The sequence below is a fragment of the Triturus cristatus genome, chromosome 6 (assembly GCF_964204655.1).
Source record: "Triturus cristatus chromosome 6, aTriCri1.1, whole genome shotgun sequence".
In the NCBI taxonomy this organism is placed as follows: Eukaryota; Metazoa; Chordata; class Amphibia; order Caudata; family Salamandridae; genus Triturus; species Triturus cristatus.
This window is the reverse complement of record NC_140589.1, coordinates 870,079,402-870,100,000: the sequence shown is the minus strand read 5'-3', so window position 1 is coordinate 870,100,000 and position 20,599 is coordinate 870,079,402. Positions and strand designations below refer to the sequence as shown.

At 40.1% G+C, this 20,599-nt stretch overlaps 1 protein-coding gene across 1 annotated transcript in view; it reads right to left on the bottom strand.

Annotated features, from left to right (window-relative positions):
- Positions 1-20,599, bottom strand: part of KIF26B (kinesin family member 26B) — a 699,050-nt gene that overhangs the window by 82,404 nt on the left and 596,047 nt on the right. Inside the window, exons 9-10 of the mRNA XM_085611462.1 lie at positions 13,618-13,801; positions 9,526-9,685 (exon numbers count right to left, since the gene is read on the bottom strand). Of these exons, the coding sequence (XP_085467588.1) occupies positions 9,526-9,685; positions 13,618-13,801 (344 nt within the window). The remainder of the gene's footprint in view (positions 1-9,525; positions 9,686-13,617; positions 13,802-20,599) is intronic.

The window sequence follows — 20,599 nt, the reverse complement described above, 5'->3', positions numbered from 1 at the left end:
CCATTTGTTGAAATAGTCAGTATTTTAAACCTTTATAAAGCGGAGAAATTATTTTGCCTGTAGAATGTTGACATGCCAGTGTAATAAGTCTGTAGCTTTGCTAGCAGTTGACATGTGGGCCTTACTGGAAGACACGATAGGCATTCTGATTACACATGTGACGTACCCTCAAGAAATGCCACAATATCATTAGGCTAATCCCCCCTTCCAACAATTATTGTGATACGTCTAAACAATACCGACTCTGGCAGACATGACACACTTACTTCTCGCTAATAGCATGCAGATATAGCTTAAGTGACAGCTACATTCAGGGAAGTGACACTGCGTCATGCGGTGATGCAGGCTCCACGCGACAATTCATCTCACTCCATCACAACATAAGAGGGGCCATCTGCGCCTCACAGCGAGGAGTGAAAAGCATTTGAGGAACAGGATTTTCACTTGCACGGTGGTTGCGAGGCCAGCAGCCCATCTCATCAGCCGCGCGGCGGTCATACCATTGATCGAACGTCGAGGACATATGGAAACATGTTTCAAATATCTACGTGCGCTACCAGAGGGGTGTCCTCTGGTGGACAGCCACCTGTGTACCTGCTGGACGTCGTCTGTCACGCGGCTACGCTCACTGGGAAATTAGTATGGCCACTGGAATTATGCTGCGTAGTTGACTAAGTTATGCGGCAAGAAAAAGCAAATTATGTGGCTTAATGCGGCACATTTTATCATAGTATTACTTAGTTATTTTGTCATTTTTACATATGGCAACATTGCCTTGGGAAAGATTTCTCTTTATTAGTGCCAGTTTAGCACTCAAAGGCAGAAATAAGCAACCGAAAAATGACCGGTCAACCTTTAACATGTTGCTACGTTTTTAGCAATTTTTGATCCGTTTCAGCTAGAAGCATTTTTTTTAAAAAGTTAAAATCTGTAGATTATGCAGCAGATGTGGCAAATCCATAATTGTGTGGAAAACACCGTGACTGCACAATTGCATAAATCCAGTGGCCCTTTATATTAGTAGTGAAAGCATCACGCCCCACTATCAGGAGAGAAGCCCTGTGCTGACAACTAAGCAATGCAAACTTTAGACATCGGATATCCAACATTGGTACAGGATTTCCAATCTATGCCAGGGATTGAGGATACCCACTTTATTCGTAAATTAGTTCCATTTATATTCATGGTGTATAAAATTATCTTCAGCAGCTATCCTGATTTTTCTGTTTTTTAAGCATGTATTCGGCCCTCCTGCACTTACGGTGGACACCCCTGCATTAAGATACAATGTTTTGCTTTTTTCAGCCTAGATCTTGACTATCAGCTAGTTGGTGCTTTTAATAAACACCCTCATCGAATAATTGATCCACCGGGCCCCAAAACATGACTTTATTAATCACCAGTGTCTTTCCCTCACCTCCAACCAAGGGCTCACAGCAAGCTAAGTGCAATAATAATTCCAGATCACGTTTAGCCATGTACTTTGCAGAAGTATTTTTCTGACACCAGGGGAGGCAGCCTTTAACACTGTACCGGGCGTGCAGCCACAATCACAAAACACAAGTTTAGAGAGAATGAACATATCTTCTTAATAAACACTGGCCATCATAAATTCCTGACTCCAGACTTCATAGTCAGCAATGGCTTGGGCTTTCTCCATCACCTCTTGCTGTATGGCATACTGCTCTTCCGACTCATTAGTCCAGCACAGCCTTGCCAACAAATAACACACCTGCCCACCCTCGAGATTCAAATATTTTGCTCTGATATGATATAACAAATAATATATGCATTTATAGACTGCAAACTTCTACCCAAGGGTCTCCTGGTGCTATCAGAAGGAGAGTGCAAGAGTAGTGAAAGGAATGGGTTTGCTGGAAAACAGAAACGTTTAAAGCTGTTTCCAGAAAAGGCAGAGAGAAGAAAAGATTTTAAATCAGAAGGCAAATTGCTCCATAAAGGGTGAGTGCTGGACTTGGCCCTTGGTGGCTAAAGTTCCTTAAACCCTTTGCCTTCCTCCTAGACCTTTTAATGACATTTTGTTGCAGACGTAGATGCTTTAGGCACTTTGCCACTGCTGATCAGTGTCAAAGTGCAAGTGCTCCCTGTATAAAGTGTTATGGTAATTGGTTGTCCATAATTGGTATGTTTGCCTTACTAGTAAAGTCCCTAGTAAAGTGCACTATGTGTGCCAGGGCTGGTAATGCAAATGCTACTAGTGGGCCTGCAGCACTAATTGTGCCACCCACACAAGTAGCCCTAAAGAGAGAACTCAGGCCTGCTACTGCAGTGCCTGCGCGCAGTTCGGTAACTGCCATGCTGTCCTGACAAGTGCACCCACTTGCCAGGCCTTACCCTTCCCTTTCCATGCACATCAGACACCCCTATGGTAGGCCCTAGGTACCCCCCCCCCCCTGGGCAGGGTGCAGTGTCTGTGAAAGGTAGGACATGTACTGAGGTGTGTACCATGTCCTAACAGTGAAATACTCTCCATTTCGTTTTTCACTGTTGCAAGGCCATCATGCCCATAGGACAGAATGGGGAAGGCTGTGTAATATGTTTCGAGCCCATAGGCTTAAGATGGAGAGGTGAAGTTTAGTGTGCATGAACTCACAATTTAATAACACATCTTTTTGTGAAGGTGGTTTTTTAATTGTGTGTTTAGAAACCACGCTTTTTTGTGTGTCTCTGCCTGGTTGTGGATTGACTGGATTTGAATGTGATAGGATCTGGAAAATGTCTTGACCCAGGGGAGGAGTAGGTGAGACAGCAACAGGTTGTCCTGCATCTGAAGTGTAGGGGGGAGGAGTAGCTCCTGGAGGTGAAGAAGCCTGGGCTGCTGCCATAAAAGAATGGCTCCCGCTTCTGCTGAGTGATTGAGGAACCAGACCCCCACTATCAAAGGAAGAAGGTGTCACTGGCAGGGAGACACCCAGAACTGGTTTGGACAGGGGTCAGTGCCCCCTGAACACAAAGACTTCAAAGACATTTAGGGGTATAACTATGAGAGCTGAAACCCCTGAACGTTGGACTGATCAATACTGAAAAGGATTGAAACTACTTTGTGGTCAAGAGGAACCTCTGCCAAGGAAGAACAGCTGAAGAGACTGAAGAAAAGGACTGATCCTTGCTGTGTGTTCTGGGGCTGGCCTGCAGTTTGCTGATTTAACCAAGGAGAAGCTAAGATACTTTGCTGTGTGCTGTGTCCCCCTGCTTGAAAGGACTTTGCTGTGTGCTGTGTCCTGAAGTAACTTGTCCCCAAGGGCCCAAGGAGAGCTGGCTCCTTGTTGTGGAAACTCAGGAACATAAAAGTTTCCAAGTGTGTCTCAGCGGCTCTGTGTGCGTGTGTTAATATCTCGAAAACGACTGAACGGATTTACTCCAAATCACAAAAGGTTGTTTTCTGTACCAAGATCTACCTTTCTACCAAATTTGGTGTAATTCCATTCAGCGGTTCGGGCTGTAGTCGTGTCTAAATCGCTATGGGAATAAACATGGGAAAGGGACTTTTTATAAAACACAGGTCCAATATGGTCCAGTATTACCAGGAAGTGCATCATAAACCATGAGACCAAAGGTGATAAGGCAATATAGGCCCATATTATAATGACACATTTCATGTATTTTTTATATTACATGTTTCTTTCTGGGAAGTTAGGTTACAAAAACTATGTTCTTCAAAGTACAGCTAGCAATCGGTATTAATTGGAATTAGAATGTAAGGCTTTGTTTACCTTTCTTGAATAAGCTGTTAATAAAAACAATGGACAATGGTGAGACACAAAAGATTTCGGCGATTGTGTGGCTGCAGCATTTACAGCAGAGTTATGGGTTTGCTGCATTTGCTACATAATTTGCAAATTTCACCAAAATGTTCTTTCTATTTCAAATGTATAAAAATAATACTGATAAAGAGTGTACAGCATAATTTGTACAGTTTGCTGCATAAGTTAGATAACCATGCCCAGCGCTTAATTTGAGCTATTGGTTTGCGGTGCTATGCGCTAAATTGTCAACACCCTCACTTTTGAGAGTCTCACACATTGTGGCACTCTCTGTTTAATTTAAGGATGAGCACAACAACAGTTTTTTATTAACCCCTTCAGTGCCCGCCCCTTTCCCCGCCCAGTGCCGGCCGTTGCATTAGCGGGCGGGGTCTATGACGAGCTGGACTCGTCATGGGCACAGCGCCACCGCGGCCCATGACGAGTCCAGCTCGTCATGGGCACTGAAGGGGTTAATTCAATTTACATTAAAATGAATAATAATTGGCGACCAAGCCATTGCTATGGCTTGAGGGGCCTGGATTAGTCTGAACTGACACATTTGTAGGAGCGTAATGGTTAGTAGTTGTGTTGGTACTGTGATTAGCTGCACTGGCAGGGCCAGTGGATGGTGCATGCTACAGTGGCACTCGGTCTAGGGCCCTGGCACTTATTTTTTGTTTACAAATTAAGCAATGTCCATGCCACATAGTTTGTTCCTTCGTACTGCACAATCCCTATAATACTGACAATGTTAAAGCACTGCAGAGTGGTTTGGGGGGTGTCATTATGATGATGAAATCCATATTTCACAGCCACTCTTGAAATTTTTCCCATATTTTTGGGTTCCCTATGAAATATGTTTTTCATACCGCTACATTTCAACGTCCGAAATGATACTGAAAGGAAAAATGATGGATTTAGGCCCAGATCTCTCTACTGGAGGTGAATGTTTGACATTGTTCAGCATTCCATCCATAAATTGTTCTTTTTGCTAAAGGAACTAGCATCTCCTTTGAATCTCCTAGCAGCGAACTTAATTAGGAGCAGCAGCGGCCCGCACAGGTAAAAGCGGTGAGTGGGGCAGGCCCAAGGCAGCATGGGGGGGTGGAGTCGGCAGACGACGGAATAGGTATAATTAAATAAATAAATAATACCTATTCTGTCATTCGTCGGCTCCCCTCAGCCGCGCCCTGCCCCTCCTCGCCGCGCCCTGCCTCACCGTGCTTACCTGAGCCGCCCGCCGCTGATTAGGAGTGAATATGGCTTTGTGGCTCTGGTACGCAGTATTTGTCCACAATACCTCTCCCCCTGCAAGGAATGGGTGATGCAGCGCACCTAATTGCATGCATTTATGTCCCACAAGACGTGCAAAGCAATGCTGAAAAGCAATACTAGCATCTCCTTGGATGTCCTGGTAGCGGCCTGAATTGGAGCATCAGCAACCGTCAGAGCTGTCATATATGATAAATGAAGGTCAATGTTTGCAACATACAATATCATACAAAAATCAGAAATTAATCCCATGGTGGAATCAGAGTGCCCATAAAAGGTCCGCACACACTATCAGAATGCGTACAACTGTAACGTGGCATTATAGAAATAACATAAGTACATTTTTTGTGCAGATGCATTTAACAGCACTTTTGGATGGAGCATGAAGGTTGCCACCAATGGCATTTAGTACTTATCAGCATTCAGCTCATGCAGTAGCCTAGGCACTGACAACAATACTGGGGCCCTGGCTATATTGCTGGCACATTCACCAGTGTTTATTGTCCAGGCAACCCTCCGCTGCCAGAGTGTGTGGTAATTAGCAGGTGCACAATTAACACCCAAATCAAAGTTACACCCTTCATTATGGCGATTTACACACAAGTTGTGCACAATATCTGTCAGTCCAGTGGCGCGTAATCTGGAACTGCATACAAATTGCAGGGGACAAAACTCCAGTGTCCTGTGCTATTTACATCTATCCTATAATTTCTTTTTTGTGTGAAAACTGCAGTTTACACCGGAAAATGGCTTAGCCCTGTAGTCATAATTAGGTGGTTGTTGTGCCAACTAATTTTACACATAAGGATGGCCTGTAAATCGTTGAGCTGTCACTGTAATTCATCTAATGATGATGGCCTTACAGAGATACAAGGGACTAGGGCTAAGTGGAACCTCCACCCTCAAGTTCGGGCGGCCACTTCACCCCTGCCTGTCATGGGCCCATATTCACTAGCGGCCCGGCAGGTAAGAGCGGTGGGGCCGGGCGGGAGGGTGGCGGTATTTCGAGAGACGACCATGAGGGAAAATCAAATAAATAATTAATTTTCCCTCGTGGTCGTCTCTTGAAATCGCCCCCACCACTCTTACCTGCAGTGGCCGCGGCTGCCCATATCATGTCCTTGTTTATGCCATACAATTAGAAACTTCTTTAGATCCATGTAGTGTCTAATTTACTAAACCTCAAGATTCATTGCGGGTTCAGCTGGGCTGCCAGCCAACCCCTTCTTATCCAGAGCACGCGGGTGAGGTAAAATGGCTGAACTGAGTACGGTCTTGTTGTATTTAAATAATATAAACACATCAAACTCGAACTGTGGTTGTGAGCCAAAATGATAAACATTGCTAACAGCTAACTAGTAACAAACGATCTACAACATGGTCAATGTATTTCTACCTATGCACAGTAAGATGGCGATGGCCCGTTTCCTGTGAAAGGCATTGCCCTCTACGGTACAGTGAATATTAATGATCAACCATGTCTACAACTGTCCACATAGTTGACATGAAGTTCACACCACCCAATTCGATTTGCTTCCTTCACAGAAGGAAGAAGTGCTTATGAGTGAATCATACAGCGCTGCGGGGTGTATATACACTGAAATAAATGACGATCCCCATCTGTTCTGTTGCGAGTATTTATGCGGCATATTCCTACCATCTGTATGGGTACATAGCACTTTTGGAATTTGAGTGCCTTTTTCACATTCTGAGATACACATTGACTGGAATCAGAGTCGATGGTAAATATTTATATGTGTGGGGGGGGTTATGTTGTTTATGTGAGGGTAGACTAGATTAGTGTATTGTTTAGTGATGTATTATGCTTTATAGTGCCTGGCTGCAGCTAGTTAAGGATCTGCATAAAGCACTATGTGAAGGAAACATTGCCAAATGACATTGCCATTTGCTTTTGTTTTGCCAGAGGGTACAGTTGTCCGAAGAAGCCCAACAGGTTCCTTCATCAAATACCTATATGGACGTACCAATAATGGTCTCAAGCACAGAAACAAACATTGTCAAAGTACAAATCCTGAACAATTTTTACTCATGTTTACCATGTGCTGTGTATGGGGAAAACTACACTGCTGAAAATGTTGCCTTGCCTGTGCTGTTGGAGTAGAGTAAGGCTTGTATTGCTAATATATGTGCTTTGTGTGTGGTTGAAGCTGGCATTGGCTGTTCTCTGCTTTACCTGTACAGTGAATGTATGCATTGTATGTGTGATTGATGGTTGTATTTTTTATACCAAACGCTGATCTGACAGTGGGTGAGGGCAGTTTCCGTTGCCCCTACCAAGGTTGAACCTCTACTGTGTGTCTGAATCTACTGTCATCTAAAGCAGAATGAAATAATTTGTGTTTTCTCCTTCTGTAATCTCATTTTATGTTAAGTAATTCATCTTCTGTAATCTGATTCAGGATACATTTTATGGTGTAATCCCTTTCTGTCATCTAATGCAGAGTAAAGCAGTGACAGTAATCTTCTTGCAACACAGAAAACGGTTGAATGATTAGAGTAATTGTAAAAGTATTTATTTCATTATTTGCTTGTGGTAGAAGCATTCCGACAGGAAACCAGTATGAAAACAGCACATAAAACAGAAGCGCTATGAGTTGGTACATGTATGTGGGAAAAAGTACGCCCTGCTGTACATTATAAGGATATTACAAATCACTGACGAGTTCCATGACCATTTGGAGCAGTGATAATCAAAGCACAGCCCAGGGCACGCTTGCAGCCCTAATGACCTTTACATGCGCCCCCCGTCAACAGCACAGGCTGCTGTTTACTTGCTGACACTAATCAGTAAAACATGCTAAACGGGTAAGCAATTACTTGCAGGCTAGCTGAAGTTATGAAATTATTACGGTTGTGCCTTGCACCACTTAACTTAAGGAACACCTTTATTTTTAAAGACATCTTGCAACAAATGTGTAAAAATAGGATTATTTTTTACGTGAAAGTTTTCAAACATGAATTTAGAAACAATTGTGCTTCTCCACCCCAACCTGACAACAATGCCAGTAGTGAACTAAGAGGCAACGCAGCTGCAATGGCACCCTCTGGGTAGCCTAGGTTGCTAATATATGTGGACAACATTATAAGCAAACACAGGAGAAGGTATTTTACAGTGTATATTCTGAACTCATGTATTTCGAGGTCCTCTTATAAGTCACAATGAAGAAAAAGGAGGCAAAGTGAAAAAACATAATTGCCTAGGATCACTCAGTTTGGTCAAGGGGAAAGCTGAGATTGATCCCAGGTTTTCTGGTTTCACATTGTGAAATTTAGCCACTAGATGTACATGCTTCACTTCCCCTATGACCACCTTACACAATCCTTGACCCACCTGGACCTCCTACTGCCACCCTGCTTGCATCAGTGCAGCCCTAGTCACACCACAGACCATACTTTGTAGCCCTTGGGCAAACGTTTGTGAGTAGCCATGATACAGAGGAACAAGACCGAAGGCCGAGTAGAGTTCCTTTATAAGGTTATGGAGCACTAAGGAGTTTAGCAGGAGATGTGCGAGTTAAGGATCAGAGTTTAATAGGGCTAGTGGGAAGGCAGATAAATAGTGGTTGGAGGAGGACTGCTGGGGAGAGTTTTAAATAACTCTAAAAAAACCTGTAAGAAGAGAAATAAGAGACAAAGTCTACTGCTGAGGGGGGTTGATTAGCAGGTGTGCAAGGAGAGATAAAAGAGTAAAGTGCAGGAAAATTGGTAATGGTCGGAGTACGGAGAATTGATTATCTTTTCGTAGTAAGAGGATTTGGCAGTAGGAAGTGTAGATGCTAGCGTACTCTCATATTTGTAGTGTTCAATGACTTCAATGGAAGATTTTGAATCCATTTGCGAACAAGGGCATGCATTTTCCTTACAAAGGTTTATATAATCAAACACATGGTAAAGTACACAGCGTAATCTCCTTGAACATAATGCACAGTAAAGTAATCAAGGCAATTCTTTCTTTAACACAGCAGAGGAAAGTAATTGGCATAATCACTTTCCAGAATCAAACGTAGCAAACACTAATGATCATAATCACCTTTTGTGAAATGATGCATGGTAAAGGAGAGATATGCAATAAAATGTAAACTATAATCCACTAAAGAATACAGTACTGAGTAATTTCCTTATGTAACATAATACGTCATTACGCAATCTGAGTAGTGTCCCATAATCTGATACAGAGTAAAATAAATTGCAGTAACCATGTCTTGTTATCTAACGCAGAGTCAGACAACACAATCTTCCATGATCCTGAAAAGATAAAATCAGTGTGGGACAATTCCCCCACATTATTTTATAATATAGCATTTGAAATCGTTTTATTTTATGTAATGCATACTAAAGTAGCTAGAACATGCTTTGTCTCCAATTTAATTCAGGCATTAGGCAGGCAGAGTAAAAAGATAGTCTGCTCCTTTCAATTGTTTCCCTGTTCTGTGCTCATTGGGATGTGTAACTTTCCCTCACTTACTTGTATGGGATGTGCTTGCTGCCATTCACAAGGGCAAGGATGACATTGCCCAACGCAGACAGCGAGAGGCAAAGACCCGAACCTCCGTCCCGGCTCTTGCTCAGCACCTTCACACAGCTTCCCAAGTCAATGAGGTGGAGGCGGCTGCGGCCTCCGGACACTGCATAGGAGGCAAAGAGATAGAGCACATTAGATTACACATTAGCAGTGCGTGATTTACCAGTATGATAGATATCCTTGATGAAGCAAAAGAACTAAATCCTGCTATGGTGTACAAAGGAGGCCATCTTTGGAAAAAGCATTTAAAGTGTTACGCTTTATAAATTAATTACACATTGTAAAGTTTGGAAACACATATTTTTTAAAAGCATTTACTTGATATCTGTTGCCAGAGCAAACTTACTAAATTTCAAAGGCAGTGGTGGAGTGCAAATTTGCCCGTCCTTTACACGTCACAACTACATCATAACTTCATAACACATACATGAATGTGCATTTGTCACTTGATTCTTCTATCGTCTAATGATATTAAAATAAGTGTTGCAGTTGATATTATTACTAAAGTGCATTTAATGTAAGATTAGTGAATTTACTCAATCTATGTGTTTAATCGTATTTCATGAGAAATTAATAAACCATCCATACTTAGTAGAAATGCACTCATTGTAAAGATGAAATTCGACTTTCATGTGTGCTTTAATACACTGAATGACATTTACTGTTTAGATAACTGGAAACTAACCATCCTCATATGTAGAATGTGATTACACTAGAAACGATAAGCGTATGTAATGTGTGCAATAATTTTTCATATACTTGATTTAAATGTAATTCTTGCACATGATTATTCAAATGATTTACTGTATTTATCTGCTTTATATAATGTGAACCTAATATACTGGTCATTCATATTCGTTGGTGTTTAAATGTGAACACGCATATTAAATGTGCACTATTGCTAATATTTTAAGTTGACAATTTAGGCCTATAATTCTTCCTGTTGCATTAATGCTGGTTTTCATTTTCTGCTAACGTGACAATTCTTAAAGCGATTCACATGCATTGTAAGTTGTAGAATCAATACATTACTGTAGTAGAGATAGAGAAAGAGCCTAAGTAGAAGACCGTGACGAAAGAACATGGGGAACCAGAGTGTTAACTGAAAGGCCTATTCAGCAATGATTCAACCTGGTGTGTGCATGAGAAGACAATGTCGTTCCCATGTCTGGTGTGGGACATTTTGAAATTGTTGCAGTCTACACCGTGAGAATTGGAGAAAGACAATAGACCCCTGATAATACAGACAGAGGGGTGTTGCCCAAGAAGATTCTTGTGTGTTATAATTTAGTGTTCACTCATTAGCGATGCAAATTCTTTCTGGATCCTTTCGGGATCCTTTCAGAGACCTTCCCCATAATGCTTAAGCACTTCCCCTGGACTTTGAGAGATTTAGACTTCTATGCTTTCCTTTAATCCTTGCTGAATGTGGCTTAGGCTTACACTTACTCACCTGACCCAAGAAGACTCTTGACCGAGCTTCTGAAATGCTGACACCTTTCCTACTTATTTTCCTGTGCCTTGTTCTTATTCCCTTTAAGGAGACGCCCGAGTTCTGAGATTCTTTAGATTCTTAGAACCATTCCTTTTGCTGGAACTTTATATTAGGTGATTTAGATGTATCCATGTATGGACAACAAAACCTGCGACCCTTCTTTCAGCATCAAATACTCATTTTGATCTTTTGTATTACTGTGACTGAATTGATTGCTTACCTAATATGAGTCAGTCTCAATTTCTTCATTAGATTGGGCCTGCCTGTTGCTATTTTGTACTTTTATAGCATGGATTTAAGAGTTGTGTATCTTAATTTGATTATGAATGTAATAAACCTTCTTAACCTTAGCTACCTATTCCTGGTCCTCATTGTGTAGCCAAATAGGTTGAACTGTTAATTGATATTGATTGATGAAACACTCTTTTACCCAACCCCTCAGTGCGGAGAAGAAAGGTTCATTGGACGAAGATATATGGTAAGTGTGGGCCCAAAAAATGATGGAGCAGCAGAATTAATGAACCTACCCAGTGCTGTCAATTTGCATCCATTTTCTATTTGGCATCAAATTACACAACGCTATTGTATGCTAGTTTGCTGTATGTATGGTTGCTAGTGCCGTTATGCACCACCAAAACAAAAAATATAACAGAAAAAAAAAAAAAAAAGATAATCACTATTCATGGTACGGCTATGTAAACAAAATATACACTTCGATTTTTGGTGGCCAGAAATAGCACTTATGCTGCAAATAGAAACGCTGCAAAATGGAACTAGTGCTGTTAAATAATACAACAGACCAGAAAGGTGCTCTGTTTTTTGCAGTGGTCAGTCCTGTTTAGTCGATGCAGACAAAGAATGAAGAATAGCTATTGAAGTCACAAAAGAGAAGAATGAGGCGAAAAGATAAGACACAAAATGACACACAACTACAACTATGTAATATTGCGCTAAAATGCATCTCGGTGCTATGAAGTTCTCCATCTTATAGTATTTCTGTCAGGGTGTGCTTTGAATGCTTTTGTTAAGTAAAAAGTATTTTTTTAAAGCACATAAAATTACAGAGCAGTGATTGTTTTAGGAAATAACCACATATACTAGTTAAAGGACAACCACAAAATTTTGACTATTTGCAACAGTAATGACAGGCTTTCTAAAGGTTTAGTAGATGAGAGATTTGTACATATCATCCAGATGTTCCTTTCATCAGCACCACTGTCAGTGTGAACATCAGTAGGCCCAAAAGCCAGCCCTCTGCTCATTTCCTTGTCGGTTCCAGTCTGCCCGTTCCTCAATAAAATGGATCAATGTACCAGTGCATGTAACTGGCCCATAACATCATGTTTCGCCTTATATAAAATTTGTCCTTCCAACAACAGCACACTACCTGCCACTGAATATAAAGAATGCTGCTAAGAATGCGTAGAATTTTGCAATTTAATGACCTAGAATACAGTTTACTTAGTCCTAAGGTAAGATCAATGAACACTTGTCAACATCTCATGCTCTCAGAACCAGTATCTCATGATTCACTTTAGACTTGGAAGGAATCCTCCCTGTAAAACATGTTCTCAAGCATCACATCAAGGACATCTACAGTGAAATTCTATAGTTGTATTAACTATAGTTACCCATTTTAATCAAGCATGTCCATTACGGACAATATTGTACCCAACACCACATATCCTGAGCTCTATGCGATTTCTTACAAGTGCATAAAGATCTGGATACATGTTCCTCTAGGTTTCCCTAAGACAACCGTATCATCACATGGATACAGAACCTTGGCAGTCAGATCCACCAAGGGTTTCCCAAAAAGTAATAACTGACTCAATTTGAGTGATTTGCCTACATATGAGCAAGTTATATTTTACTAATTCAAAACCATCTCTTTCAGCATCTAATCTAATTATGTGCAGTCTACACATTAGGCAGACACTCACAAAAAAAATTTGGAGTTCACAACGATAGCTAGCATACAGGTCATTTTTGTAATTAGAGTCATTATTTAACTTACTTATGCATAGAATTAGGAAATTAGAATTATTTCCTTTCTGTTTCATTCTACCTTTTCCCTAATCAAACATTTAACAATTTGTAAACGAGTATATAACACTTCGGTGTCAAAAATGTTTTGTGGATAAGGTCCAGTGTAGCAGACTTTGACTAACATTTAGTGACCACGGCATGTGAAGTAAAATGAGTGCTTCTAAGTATGACTGAAGCAAGTTAGAGTGGAGGCCATATAATCTGATGAGCACACTTAAACACAAAAATACACCACATGAACTATTTCAGAAATTCTGTTTGCTATCAACTGAATTTATCTTCGGTTAGTGAAATTGTTATAACCTGCTTTCCTCTCCACATTTTCATGGCAGCTGAAGGCTTTCAGTTCACATCCCCCCAGTCATATTCTATACTGCAGCTGTGCATTACATAACTGAGTTTCCTCATAGGTAATTCAAGTATTCATCCAATTAGACTGTGAGCCTTTCTGCTGTGTCTTGAATGAAGGTTGTAGAAACTGAGGTACTCACTGCCACCTTTCCCGCTCTTCTCCATCCGGTACTGGTAAATGTGCAGTGTGAACAGCATGTGCGAGTTCCGATGGTCCTCCTCATCACAGTCCCGCTGACTGCCCTTGCGTGAGGCGATGGCGGCATCCAAAAAGAATGCAGCTTTCTCTGCTGTGGGGGCACGGAGTTCACTCTGGTTTTGAAGCTGAAGGAGGGAAGCACACAAGTGACAAGACCAGTTATACTTTACAAATTAGGAGAAAATTGTCTTTTAAACCACGATTCAAAGAACATTGAGGTAGATTACGGCGAGAAGGAATCCTCAGTCAGCTATAATATGGCAAACATCAAACTAATGAGAGGCAAAATACCATGATTCAAAACTCACACACCTCAGTCATGATAGAGTGGTGTTCCTTAAAACAGCCTTTTCTGTTATCCTAGTATTATATGATGGCCTACAATGGATAAATGCAATCAACCTAACTGTTTGCAGGGGAGTTCAAAATATATATATTGTGAAATCATTCAGCACCTGAAAGAAGTGAGCTGACAGAAAAAAAAAAAAAAATAGAGAAAGCTCAAAGGGTTGTTCAAAAGAAAAATGTATGTATATTACAGGATATGGAGGACAACATACCAATTTATATCATGTAAACCAGTCACACATGACAACTGATTTGAACCTGAATCCTGTAGAGGCTTTTAATAACTGTGAATCTAGTCAACACTAAAATACCCACATTTAAGATCCAATAACTGTGTTCCAGCACAGCAAATTCAATCTAACACAACAAAAGATAAATATTGCTGCATTAAAAAAATCAATGAAAATCCAATGAAAAAAATCCTTAACACCACTTCCATAACAACCATAAATAATTTGTCTACTACATACTTACATACCGAAATTAAAAGAAAATATTTAGGTGATAAATAATATATCATACTTCACTATACAGACCATAAAATTATTTTTCTTGCAAAACCCTTTTTGTTGAGACCTAAACTGTTACAACAAATTAAAGTTCAACTAAAAGCTGGGATTGAAATAACTTTGAATGCATATCGTTTAGTGCTCCTCTCAAGAGGAGCTTTTAAAAATGTTTCCAAAGGAGATAGATAGAAAGATACTGCGTAACCAATTTAGAGCTAAAAATGAAATCATTAACATTGTAACAAGGTATATGAGCACATTTGTTCCTAAAGTAAGAAACTATGTCTAATGATAGCAACATCTAAATATATGATTACGGGATCAAACACATTTGCTAAAAAAATATATTATTGGACCTGTAGTCCCTTGCCTCATACTAAATTCATACCCCCCCCCCCCCCAAAAAAAAAAACCACCCCTAAAACATTCTGGGAGGAAGGAAAATGAAAGCTTGTATTCCATAGGCAAGATCACATAAAGGATCTGGATTTCCTGACCTTAACAGATATCACAAGTACAAAGGATATCAGTTAGTTCAAACAAGTAATAATGAAAGACAACTATGTACAAAATAAAAAAATAACATTGGCACAATGGTTTTTGATATTCTACAGTTAATACATTTTAATGGAATCACTATCATTGTGTGTGCTATTATCACAAATAGAATGTGAAAATTCAACACTTAAAAGGTAACTAATCTTCTATATTGAAAATAACGCTTTGTTTTAAATGATGAAAAAGTATGACAGACAAAATGTGTACACAGAGAACGCTTAAAGTACAGGGCCTATGAAACCTAAAGATAACTTATTTTCATTTTTCAAAGACAGCCATAGCGTGCTAAAGGAAAAATCAGCATACGAAAACGTAGGAACAAATTGAAGAGGGGAGCATAATACCTATATAGAAATGAAAGCAGTTGGCAATATCTATTGACAAGGTTCCCAATGCAATAGGTGTTTAGAGTGAAATCAGCAAATATTTCTAAACAGGCAACTGGAGTATAGTGCCAAAATGCACAATAAGCAGTGAGAGATCAGATTCCCACAGAAACAACAACAACAAAAAAATCAAAGAGCAAAACCCAGTCTACAATTAAGATTAACACAGAACAAATTGAAGAGGGAAGCATAATACCTACATAGATATTTAAAGCCGTTGGCAATAGATTTAGAAACAACAACAAAAATCAAAGAGCAAAACCCATTCTACAGTTAAGATTAACACAGAAAATCATTGATTTCTGCCTGAACAACATGGAAACGCTAAGGTCCATAGACGAAAATGGTGTAGAAGAGTTTATCCATTCAATCATAGAATACTGCTTACACATTTCAATGACAGCAAACTGGAGACACATGAAGTAACCTTTGTATAAATTAGGTGCTTATAAATTAGGAAATCCTACAGTGTAAATGGAAACGCAGACTCAACTTAACAATTGACTAAAACATATACAATTCAAGTCAAATTCAAAACCAACTAAAAGATTTTTAACAAAGATGGGAAGCTGCCAATACAAACAGCAGCAAATTCTCAAACATCTGCGTCATACCATCAATCAAAGACTCCAAATCACAAGATCATCATAATAATCCAAGACTTTGAAACTTCTCACTGACAATACTATCACTGTATCTTTAAAATGATATCACTGGCACACATTACAGACAGATCATTCATTGGCAAAGTCAATAGCTCTCGCCTTTGAGAGCTATTGGTTCTGCCAATGTCTTTTTTATTCATGCTGTGCAGCATGACGGAAAGATAAAAAAAGGAATGGAAAAAATAAGCATGATGATACGGCTGCTGGACCCTGTCATTTTGTATGCAAATGCATGCGTTAAACAAGCATCTGTGTGCCTCTAAAATGATGCAACTTGAAGAGGGTAAATAAGAAAGAGCATAATTGGCAGATAGAGAAGCTTGGATACAGATTGATCACTTGGACTCATTCTATGCTATTGTTTTTAATCTCATCTGTGCCATTACAGAATAGTACTAACCATGCTCAAAATTGCTACTGATCACGTCCCAAGAGGCACCTAATAGATGAAATCAAGATGAGACGAGGAGTTTTTGAGCTTTCTTCGGGACGCACTGCCCTCTTAAGAATACAGCTTGCTTGTTTATAATAATTTTGCGCCATTATAGCCTGCTGTCATGGACTATACTAGTTTTTAAAGACCATAGGAGCGGATTAGGCGTGTAATAAGGGAGTTGGCCTGTAACAATGGGCAGAATGGCGATAAAGTTATTACAATAATCCATCCACTTAGAGTAAAATGTACACAGAGAAACAAAGACTGGCACTGGAATGTTGATGAAGGAGGCCTTTTCAGTCATAATTCCCCCTGCCAAGCATTTACCCTACAAAGAGTACCCAACATTCCAATGTTCTAAATTTGGATGCGTGTCTGAGATGGGTGAGGTAGGCCTGCAGGTACTTTAATGTTTCTAAGACATTAATAACTAGAGGATTCAAAATTATCAGTAATAATATAGTGCTGGAGGCCACTAAAGTCAAGCCTACCCTCAGGCCACATATATAGTCTGTATTCCTTATTCAACAGACTATGATCACACCCATCTGTACCACACCAGCACTCACAAAACAAATTTACATCCGCTAAACAGTTATTCCATCACTCTACCCAGTAAACACTCTTCCCCAGGAGATTCATAGTGCATGAACTCTGTTTCGTACACTGCTAGCTCACCAAAATGGGCTAGCTAACCCAATGTGCAAACAAGACAAGCATTGGAGTCTTTCAAAATAGAGATAAGTGGATAAATAACTACACAATTGTCTCTTATTCCAACAACACACATTTATCATCTGGTCACGCTTAGTGCAAATGGTGTAAACAAAAGAGCACCATAAGCTTCCCAGCTATTCTAAGCTCAAAGGATCTGAATAAAATTGTATTTCTGGCACAAAGACAATAACAGATTTTAGCCCCCTTAACTAAGCACATTGTATCACTAAACGATTACCCAATACTAAAGTCCAACGAGCCAAGCAATGGCACTAGAAGGTCGGAAAAGTGTGAGATCCTGTCAAAACCATTTCTGAATTCTGCACTGATTCTTCACCCATGTGAAAAAGCGTACCCCAGTTTTGAAAGTCGTTATTGGTGCTCAGTCAGTCTCCATCCCTTCATTCTATCCAGTCCTTCTAAAATCTCAACTATCATGTTTGCAACCCATTCACAAAAGAGCAGCAAGTGGTTGGTGGAATCTAACCCTGTGATGTCATCTCACATAGTCTGAGGATGTATGACTACCTACTAGTAACTTCTCTTGCGCCCCTCAATGCCTTATCAATGAATTATCGATGTATTATCTGTCAATGCATTTCTGAAAAGGCCCCAGTCTACACTCATCACATGAAGAACACTATCCCTAAACTACCCTTTAACATCACATAGTTGAAAGCAAGTTGTGTATCCCAGGCCACTCACCAACAGTAGCAATTGTACAAGGCGCAACTGAAAGACCCATCACTAGTACTCTATCAGACCTTGTGGAAGACACAGTCATAGGGCACAATCTTCAATCAACCGGAACGACAAAACCAACAGCTGGGAAGGAGCCGGAAAGTCTATTTGACAGTTGTATGTTAAGGGGATATCTCAGAAACCACAAGTCCCACTCTTACTGAGTAAGACCACCACATGTATGGATAAGGACTACCACTCTCTCATGGTTGAATCTCACAAGTGGTGAGGACAGCTAGAAATTGGATTCTAGATTTAAGTGTGCTCAGAGCTCTACTGTGTACAGAGCAGCTCCTGGCAGCCAGAGGCTGGGGGAAACCCTTCCATAAGAGGTGGAATCCTCCTCTAACTTCTGTGGCTGATGTGATGAGTCATTCTTGACATAGCCCACCATTTCTCCACATTTTGCAAACAATACACTTTCCAGATTTCATCCAGAAATCTGTGCATATTATATATTTAGTGTTATTTAAAAAAGACTTTAGGGTTATTTCCTCATTTCACATTTGCTTCGACATGCAAATTAGTTAAAAACTTGAGTGTTATGCCTACAGTCACTCTTCTTACCGAGATGTCTTTATCAAATGGTCCTGCCTAATGGAATAGCAACATCTTTTATTTAAGACATCAAGATATTCAGCTGAGCGATAATTTCTACTGATGGTTAAGAGGGTTGTGTATTCTTTCTAGTAGGAGCGTTTCTTCTGTGGGAATCTGATCTCTCACTGCTTATTGTGCATTTTTGCACTATACTCCAGTTGCCTGTTTAGAAATATTTGCCGATTTCACTCTAAACACCTATTGCATTGGGAATCTGGTACATACTGTTAGGCATCCTCTAAATGTTATTTTTCAAGGTTGTAAGACGTGATGATTCAATAAAAAGAATATAAATAAAATGATAAACATGTGGCGCGCAGCATCTGAATATGTATAAGCCACTTCCAAAGGCGTTACACCAGCCATCCAGTTGGAAAAAATGGTTCAATTATGATTTCCAATTAAACAGCCACAAAAATCGTATCTCTTACTGTCACAACATCTGGTGACATTATCAGTCTGCATGACCTTATAAAATTAACGTGTTAATGATCTCCCCAGACATCTCCTCGATCCTACTGCTGTCTAATTAATCAGGGTTAAAATCTAGCTTAGTTTGACTATGTATGTCCCATGGACAGGGTTTCACAGTTCAAATATATTATACTGAAATATGTTTTTCACAAGATCACACCTCTAATAAAAATGAGGTTGCAAAGGCCTATCAGGGACGTTGACTATCACATGTTTTCTTGGTGTCTATCTATGGGGTGCTTGTTTCTCGACCTCTGGGGTTGTATACTGTGCGGTGAAGTTTTCTCTATGCAAAGCGTCAATGTCCGGTACAAAGTGTGTAGGTGGGCAGTGCCTTTCCAGAATAAAGGTTGGTTATTAAAAAAAATATAACAAATAAAATCAGTCATACAATGGTCAAGTGGTTGAGAACCCTGGACAAACAGGTAATCCCAGTCCCAACAGTGTTACAAAAAGATGAATGCAAAAAAAAAGCCTTAGTGAAGCAGGGTTTCATCCCAAACACCCTTTTCGAGGGAAAGTTTTTTGTTGTTAATCAATACCACCTGGTGACTGGAAATTAACTAATAATTTCAGAAACTTGAGAATGTGATAGAAGAGCACCTGCAGCTGTCTTGTATTGTACTGATATGTCTATAGTTGTCCATTAATGTGTGCACTCACAGATGCTTTTCTCCAACTTAGTTACTCACACATTCGAAGGTGTGATACCATTAGGGATGTTATCAGCACAGCTGTCCTCTTCGATTAAACTATTTTTAGGCACCGATTGCACAGATAAGGTTACCTGTCACATGTCTGTAGCATAGTGCCAAGATTGACATCAAGAGCAGAGACTGTGGGAACCTAAGTAACCCAAAGAGGCATCCTTCCTGAGATTTGTACTGAAAACAGTGACTCATTAAACAGCAGATTTTTCACTTGGTGTCATAAATTTGGAATGCCCCAGATGCCTTCATTAACTTGGGTAGGTAGTGCCTTGATACCTACAGATACTGAGTTCAAGTCACAGCAACAAATGATGAATAAAACAAATGAGTACGCTACAATAGCCTTCCATGCATGACAATCTCAGCCAAGACAACCACTGCAGACATACCCTATGTGACTTACTTGCTGAATTCAGAAGAATAAAGAAAAACTATGAGCCATCAAGCAGTCAAGATAATGTGGGGGGACTCACTTCACGTGCCAAGAAGTCTTGGAAAGAAGACCGGTGGCAGGTGATCTTATAGACAGCACCATTTACAAGAAATATCATGTGGCTCGGAAGCAAAGAAGAGCTGAACCCATGGACACTTCTTCTGACACAGAATCATCGTATTTAGCGAAAGACATTATATGGGTATAACTCCTTTGTGCCTAAGTATTTGACAGACTTAAAGTCTTACCAGGCACGTCTAAGATGTGACCATTGTAGCAATGATCCCAAACTTTTGGTGGCAAGATACTCACCTGAAAAACTGCGTAACAGGCACGTCAAGGCAAG